The sequence below is a fragment of the Apium graveolens genome, chromosome 5, assembly GCF_009905375.1.
Source record: "Apium graveolens cultivar Ventura chromosome 5, ASM990537v1, whole genome shotgun sequence".
Lineage (NCBI taxonomy): Eukaryota > Viridiplantae > Streptophyta > Magnoliopsida > Apiales > Apiaceae > Apium > Apium graveolens.
In genome coordinates this window covers 315,689,733-315,697,683 of record NC_133651.1, presented here as the reverse complement: position 1 = coordinate 315,697,683, position 7,951 = coordinate 315,689,733, and the positions used below count along the sequence as shown (strand labels likewise).

The 7,951-nt window shown below is 35.2% G+C and overlaps 1 protein-coding gene and 3 non-coding genes across 5 annotated transcripts; 3 read left to right on the top strand and 1 right to left on the bottom strand.

Moving 5' to 3' along the window:
* Positions 1-1,493: 1,493 nt before the first annotated feature.
* Positions 1,494-1,571, top strand: LOC141663027 (small nucleolar RNA snoR64a). Its single transcript, XR_012551118.1, has one exon. It is a non-coding gene; the product is annotated as a small nucleolar RNA snoR64a (small nucleolar RNA).
* Positions 1,572-1,788: 217 nt separating this feature from the next.
* Positions 1,789-1,871, top strand: LOC141663010 (small nucleolar RNA R38). Its single transcript, XR_012551104.1, has one exon. It is a non-coding gene; the product is annotated as a small nucleolar RNA R38 (small nucleolar RNA).
* A 71-nt stretch (positions 1,872-1,942) lies between these two features.
* On the top strand, positions 1,943-2,027 carry LOC141663009 (small nucleolar RNA R38). The gene has a single exon (XR_012551103.1). It is a non-coding gene; the product is annotated as a small nucleolar RNA R38 (small nucleolar RNA).
* An 819-nt stretch (positions 2,028-2,846) lies between these two features.
* LOC141659508 (protein BASIC PENTACYSTEINE6) lies at positions 2,847-7,551 on the bottom strand. 2 transcript variants are annotated; one of them, XM_074466405.1, is made up of 3 exons: positions 7,398-7,551; positions 4,375-4,517; positions 2,847-4,273 (listed from the first exon to the last, which is right to left on the bottom strand). In XM_074466405.1, the coding sequence occupies exons 2-3, from the start codon at positions 4,426-4,428 to the stop codon at positions 3,281-3,283; spliced, it is 1,047 nt and encodes a 348-aa protein (XP_074322506.1). In that variant the 5' UTR covers positions 4,429-4,517; positions 7,398-7,551; the 3' UTR covers positions 2,847-3,280. The 2 variants fall into 2 exon arrangements, with proteins under 2 accessions (XP_074322506.1, XP_074322508.1); XM_074466407.1 differs by having other exon boundaries at positions 2,847-4,195.
* Between the last annotated feature and the right edge of the window lie 400 nt (positions 7,552-7,951).

Here is a 7,951-nt window from a genome sequence, read left to right as displayed (position 1 = left end):
GGGAAGGGTCAGGGGCCCAGGGGTTGTTAAATGTGCGATAAACTCGATGTAACTCCATTTAACGTGAATGGGAGCCTAGGAGCAATTTTAAGAGTCATCTAATAAAATAGAAATATGTGTTCTCACTCTTACAATATACTTTTCAAATTCATCTTTATTTATTTTATATTTAATTTCTAAATAATACTTGTATAAATTGAAGTTGAAAAAAGTAATATATGCTAATAAAAAGTTAAGAGAGCATAGGAAACAGACTCCTAAATATAAGAAGAAAATGTTAACTCTTAAGATTTTGAGAAACATTCAAAAGTTTAGAGTAAATTTTTGGTGCAATCTATTCAAATTGTGACTTAAAAATTGATGATTTGATGTAACACCAGTTTTGCTACAGATCAAACTTTCTTGAAAAACTCCATTTTGGAGTTTTGGGGCCCAAGTTTTACTTGTGAGATGATCGGTTTTCTTTCACAATAATTTCACATGTTCCCCTAGAAATTATGAATACACAGCCAAAAGGACAAGTAATAAATTCAAAATTGTAGACATTCTGGTTAATCACCCTCCCCTAGACACCGACAAATAAATGTTTCTATTTATACAGAATACTACTACTAAAAAACACCATATTATTAAAGAACCTCATTTTTAAGAGTTTCACATACTAGTAAATTTGACAAAAAAACGGTTTAAAGCAAGTTCAACAGCTTCCTTAAATGGGTTCTTAAGTTCAAATATAAAAAATTTGATTTAAATTGACACTCCAACAGTGTATTAGTGTTCCTTAAATCACTAATACATCACCTACCTTATCTTTAAGGAACAACTAATCATTCTTTATATCATTTTTATTAATAAAATATTAATTTCTCACTCTTTCTTCCCCTCTTTTCTTTCTCTTTCTTTCACTTTTTATTCATATCTTTTCAAATTTATTGTTATAATAATAAAAAATGATGAATTTAGAGATTGTTTTTGAAGTTGAAATATAAAATCATGTCCTAACTTCATAAGAGTTATTATTTTATAATATTTATAAGAAAACTACTAAACTGTTGTACTTACTCTTAGGCCCGAGGAGCCCAATGTATAATGAAGAAAAACAAGATTGTGAAAGCTCAATATTTACTTGTAGAAAAATAAGTTGAAGAAACATGGCGAAGATTATATGGGCCGCTTCCAATCCATCATTCTACTGAATCAGGGTCAGCCCAAAAGATATGTGTTGGACTTGCATATTTACCGGTACCTGGGTTATGTTTGTTGGGCCAGTTATCCTCAAAACTCATGATCCTGTAATCTACAAACCCTCGTCAAAACCGCCCCCAACCTTATCTCTGTGTATAAATAGTTGGCTTCTTCTAACTGCTAACATCATCATCTTAAACCCTAGCCGATAGCCGATGTAGTATAGTATTGGTGTTTTTCTTTATTTCTTCCTTGTTTTATTACCCATACGTATATATAGAAAAAGTGTATGTTGTGCAAATGATGTGTTCAATTGACAAGAGTTGAATGCTCTTACAATGGTTTGAGTATTATGATTCTCATCTCAGTATAGGAAGATCTGATGCCTCTCTCTCTCTCTCTCTCTTTTATAAGAGAATGTTTGTTTTTTATTTTTGTATAAAGTTTGCCTGTGATGATAGTTTAAATATTCAACTGAAGAAAATGCAAGTTATATATTTGCAGGCTTTTTGTGTTGAAAAACAAACACTTGACTAGGACGGTCTGAGGCTGATATGTGTGTGTTTGTGTTAATATTTACAGTTGTATGTATAATTTATCTGAAATTGTGGATGATGAGATCAAATAATTCACAGTTATCCCTGTCTGAGATAATATTTGCTGACTATTTGTGATCTGACACTATCAATATTCATTACCAAATTTTAATACTACTAGTACATATGTATTGATGATTGTTACTTCAGCTGTTTGTGTTTTATGTGGATGATGAGATCAAATATAAATCACAGTTATCCCTGTCTGAGTTAAGTTGTGCTGAACATTTGTGATCTGACACATATATCCATCCGACTTTTGCTAATTAAATACCGTCTGCTTGTTGAATATCATGTTGAACTGGCATATTTTTTCATTATGTTTAGTTAAGATATATTTTGATCGTTCTAATACTACTAGAACAGCGCCCCTGTTGGATTCTTCTATATTATCTCAATTGCAGAAATCTGACGGTTATAACTTCTATTTTATCTCAGAAGCAGAAAAGCCGATTTTATGCTAGAACATATATTGGGTCGTCCTGTCAAGTAGAATATGGAAAAGATTACGAATCAAATTGATTCTCCCACAAATGGATTTAATCATGTCGAGTGTAACACCCCAGTCCCATATTGAGAAGATTTGAGAATACTTCTGTTTAGAACTTCTATTTGGTTTTATAAGGGAAAGTACTACTATTTGCACCAATAAATCATAATCTTTTGGGGCATGTGGGTTTGTCGTAATCCAAGTTGGCTGCACTTAGGACAATGCTTTGATTTCTTTCGGATTCGTATTCGGGACTTGACCCGATTTTCGAAATAGACTCAGATTTGATCGGGGTTTTCACATCGAGGCACTGTAACTGCATCACCTTAGTTTGTATAAGCTTTCAGTAGTCACCGTATTCACATCATTAAAAGTATCTTTTTGTGAATTATGATAATTTTTCTGTTGGGAATTTTTTAAAATGATAATCGGTTTCATTCAATATAGTTTTCTAAAACGGTTTTTCTAGCTTGTTTTTACTAGTAGTAAAATTCATTTCATACTTTACCAAGTATATCATGAGACTAAGGAGGCATGTCAACTGTCACACAAAGCAAATTTTTACGACCCTGATGAAACAAAAATTTAATTCAATTCTGTGGAAGAAAGAAAGGAAAAGTTAGGGAAGTCGAAAGCATCCACAAGAAGCAGTCACTGTTACGATAAACAACTAAATACATTACTGAAACTGTCTTCCAGTTTTCTTTATAAAATTATTACAATACAAATAGGTTCTTTGATTATTTTATGCTGATAAAACTAGTATACCTCCATCGGGATTATATTTGGTTTTGGATACTAGAGCAGACTGGTACCTTTATTATCATATGAACTCTTTTATAGGCGAAGGTTGGGACTTTAGAATTTTAAAACACTGAATTATCTAATTTGAGGTTCTCTACTCAGGTGCATATATCACATATCTACTTTCTATGGTTGTAATAGGCATAGACTAGATGATTCATACCTAAGATTCCTTTATTCCTCTGCCTATTTCCAGTAAGCAATTTTACTTGATGGTGATGTAGCGGTTTGTTCCATGTTTTGCCCAATGATCTCTGAGATCGACTGGATTCGAAAGATCATGCCCCTCTGCGGCTAGGCGGCTAAGCAACTTGTTGAATGCACCTCCACTCATCTTCCTACCACCAATTCGAGCATGACGTTTGTTTGGGACTGATGGCAATGGATACATCGACAATGTAGTTGTGCAGCAAGATGACTGCCAACCCCCACTTCCCCATTTGTAGCATGGCCTTATAACTCCAGTGCATGAACAGATTGGGACTGGCATTGTTGATTCATCAAAAGGAACCTGATTTAGCCCAAGATCCTGATCCTTCCAGTCTAGTTTTGAAACAACCAGTTCTCTATTGAGGTCATTAATCCCACCACTCATTTCATGTCCTCCCTTCCACTTAGCACTGTTCAGGTCCTCACTTTCCTTTTTAACCTTTTTTGATGACCTTGGGTTCTTATTTGGAATTGTCTTTTTCACTCTTTTAGTTTGCTTGGACTTCGCAGGCTCAGGAACAAGTGGTGACATAGGAATGGCTTCACTTGTGTGCATGTCCGTGGTACCAAATGGAGCTTCACTCAAGTGAGACTGGTCATGCATATGTTGCTGGGGATGGTGCATGTGCTTTACTCCACGTGAGATATGGCACCCTGGAGGGCATGTAGACATATTACCGTTGCTCATAGAGTTCTCACGGTACTGAAGAGTGGCAATGGCATTATCACGTTCTGCTATAGCACTATTTCGCTCTGAAATTGCAGAATCTCGCTGCAGTATTGCCATGTCTCTTTCTGCCATGGCTGACTTTTTTTCTGAAAGTGCCATATTCCTCTCTTGAATGGCTGCATCTCTTTCGGCCATAATAGCCATTATCTGCTTCATTGATGGCTGATTCTGCATAAACCACTGGTACAGAAGTAACAGAGCAACTTTTTTATGGTTGGAGTTTAGGAAGTAAACCTTCATGTAAAACTCTATGCCATGCTATATGAGCAAAATATTAAAGACTTCGAAGTGAGGATGATGAGAATAGATGTTACCATAATCATAAAGATAAAAAAATTATCTGCATAAATTACTTATACCTGCCCCTGCGGCAGTTTATGCCTTCCATTTTCGCGATGCCCACTGTTATCCATTTGTGCTTTGACTTTCAACACTTCACTTCAGTTAAAGGAGAAACAAGTAGCAACTCCATACAAGGCACACCAACGACCGGTGATTTTATCTTCACATACAGGACAAAAATGAACAAAGTAGCTCACAAGTATAGATAACACAAAATAAATTTTCATAAAGAACAATAATAATAACCCAGAACAGAATGAAAGTGAAGCGTGTTCTAAGAAATGGGGAAAGTATGTAAATTCCAAAGAGTTGCCCTAGTGCAATATCAAATTATAGTACTCGCGACTAAACAGAAGGATAATTAGAAAAGAGAAATCATTATAAAATACTTTCGATGGAAGTCTCAGGCAGCAAAGATCAAAATGAGAGGCTAACCACAGAAAATCATTAAGGAGATGGTCAACTAAACCTGTGACAATAATAAGTTCAAGCAAGTAGCAGTTGACGCAAAAATCAAGGACTCATGACTTCAGATTTAAGAGCCCTTGACTTGATCAGGGAATCATATTAGTTTTCGTGAGCATAAATTTAACGGTTACTAAGCCAATAGTGGGAATTTTTATTTGGATTCTTTGTCAAACACAAAGTTTTTGATTCAATCCGTATCATGCAATCCCGTCATTGGTGAAACAATTAATTATTCACAGTTCACACTAATCTAGGCTTCGTGCTAACAAAAGCTAAGCAGTGTTTGCCACATTCGGAGTAACATAACAGAATCTATGTTGCATCATCTTCAACTCTTATGGGATCACACTTTTTTGAGAAAAGTCTCAACCCTTTAACCATTCAAATTTTATCAACATTACTTTTTTGATTAATTAATCCTGTCCACTACTACTAACATCTAACAGAAATACAAAAATGGATTCATGCCAATCCCATATATTTAAGGAAATAGACTATAAGATTACCTTTTCAAGCATCATAATAGGTTTGTTTAAATATTTAACTGTAAACTAGAAACAGGGATACCCTGCCCATCAGTAGCGGACCTACCTTTGGACCAAGGCATGTCCTGGGAAGCACGGACTCAGATACGGAGACACGAGACTCGGCAAATAATTTATATATATATATATATACATGATAAGATTTTTTATATGCGAAATACTTCACATTTTGATTCATAAATCATAATGACAAGTAATGAAAGTTCAATTCTTCAAAATAAGTGGAACACTATCAAAAACTCAGTCAACATTATGTCCATCTTGTTTAAGAAGAACAGACATCTGTCTGGTCCGTCGAGAGACAGGTTTGCAACTGCTAGAACACTTTCCTCCACCTGTGACAGTTTATATAGTGGAGGGCTGGGCTTTTTCTTGTTGGGTCAAGTCCGAGGCATGTTGGCCCCAAGTCTGTGGCGGGTCCAACACTGTTTACGGCCGACACGCCACGTGGCAAGTCTGATAGGCACTCAGGCGAGTCGGGGCCGAGTCGGAAAATCAGACTCGCATACGGCAGCAAAATGAAGAGTCCGTGCTTCCTAGGGCAGGTCTTGAGTGACCAGTATATTAACATTTAACATATAATGTACTTGCTCGGTTTTTTACTTCTTTATAGCATGACTTTAAATCTCTCCACGAGCATATCAGAATGCTTTTTTTTATATGGTCTTCAAGTAGTTATTTTTTTATTAGATGTGTCTATATATCAAGCTTAACCAGTATTTCATTGACTAAATCAGGAGATCCAATGGAATTGTTGTTTTCCAATAAGCTTTTGACCATAAAGATAAGGTACATGAAAAATGTAGATTGACCTTGGTCTGATTCATGTTTTATGATGATAGGGAAGGTTTTGGAAGACGCTGTAGCCATTTTCTTAGTCAAAAGTTCATTTGCCAAAAGAGAAAAGCAGATGTATGATAAGAATACCCGATAAGTGAAGATAATCACAGAAATCCACAAGTAAAGAAATTAAAAGATAACTGAGAAAAATTTAGGCCAGAGGCAAGCTTATTAGGTAAATTAAGAAGTGGAAACAAAGGAAGGGTTTTTTTACAAAAAGCCAGCATCATGTAAATTGAAATATATAATCCTCTAGTTAAGTAAGACATGACAAATTGAGAAAAAATCAGGGTTAATAGTGCAGCTGTAATCAAGGAGTTTGTGGCAATATTATCTGAACCGCAACTTCGCACACTATGCCTACAGATTTCATTTGTCTCTTCATGATATTAGTTAGCAACAACTCTCACAGAAAATGAAAATTCGATTAATGTCTTGAGACACAATATTACCATTGTAGCACTTGAAGACATCAATATTAAGCTATAACTAAAAGTGACAAGAACAAAAAAACAGAAGATGACCACGTATTGACAATATTTCTATCAGTTGAGGATCAGCTAATAAGAAATTAGAATAATATTATATTAAAACAATACAATCCTCTCAATAAACACAACACATCTCCGTCACAACCAAACCAAAAATACTCAGATATTTGCTCGTAATGCTGAGAGGACAATTATGTACAAGCTTACCTCTAGAGACAGTTTCCACACATAACAAATCTCAATTGAGTTCACCAATAAATTGTCTATTAATTATTTCAACAAATTAGAAAAAAGATGACCAATAATGCTAATATACTACTCACACAATTTAGTTTCAGTAAATTTATATTTCCTAACAACTTTGAGAAATAATAAATAGAATGGTGTTTTGAAACATCACTAATTCACAACATCCAGAACAAAGTACAGCAACTGGCAAATTATATCTGCATCTAGTTACATAGTAAAAGCAACCAAAATTTACCAAATAAACACAGAACATAAATATCCTTAATAGACTATAAAACTCGGTGAATCCAGAAAAAAGGGAGAAAATTAAAGAAACCATACGAGTAAAGCAAGCAAAACCCCAGTAACAAAATGCAAAACAACAGCAATCAACAGTAAAAACAATTAAAAAAAGAGCAGCTGAAAGAATTTAAACAATAATTGATTACAGAAGAAGATAGAACTTACTAAGAGAATCTAGGAGGAGAGAGAGACCCAATAGCAGTATGACGTTTCTAGAGGGAGAAACTTGTAGAAAGAGAAAGTGATAGTGTGTGAAACTAATGGGAAGGCAAAGAAAGAGGACTTAAATCTGGCCCCCGATATTAATCATTTTCTTCTTTCCCTTTTTTCTTTTGTTTTATAACCGTGAAAAAATATTAATTAATTTACAAGTTATTATATCCAAAATTTGACATTGAATTGACTCGGGTCAAATGCGGATTACGTACGGTCAAACCCGGTGTTGCGTTGTGGAAGGATAGGATGCGTCCAGGCATAGAGGACGCGCCTAAATTTGAGTTGATGCTCTATGGTCGGGTGATGGCGAACCTTGGGAATGCATGATTGGGAAGGACGCGCCCGCTTGTGGTAGACGCGTCAACATTGGGAAAATTACTTGGCAAATGTGATCCTGTGGCAATGGAAATTGGAGGACGCGCTTGTATCCACTAGGACGCGTCTTGTAACTGTGGCATGTTGTAAGGAACGGTTGGTGAAGAAACAAGGGTGAATTTATAAAG

Coding starts and splice junctions, on each gene's coding strand:
- LOC141659508 (XM_074466405.1), bottom strand. CDS start 4,428: ATGGATAACAGTGGGCATCGCGAAAATGGAAGGCATAAACTGCCGCAG. Junction 4,274..4,374: donor ATAAACTGCCGCAGGGGCAG/GTATAAGTAATT, acceptor TTGCTCATATAG/CATGGCATAGAGTTTTACAT.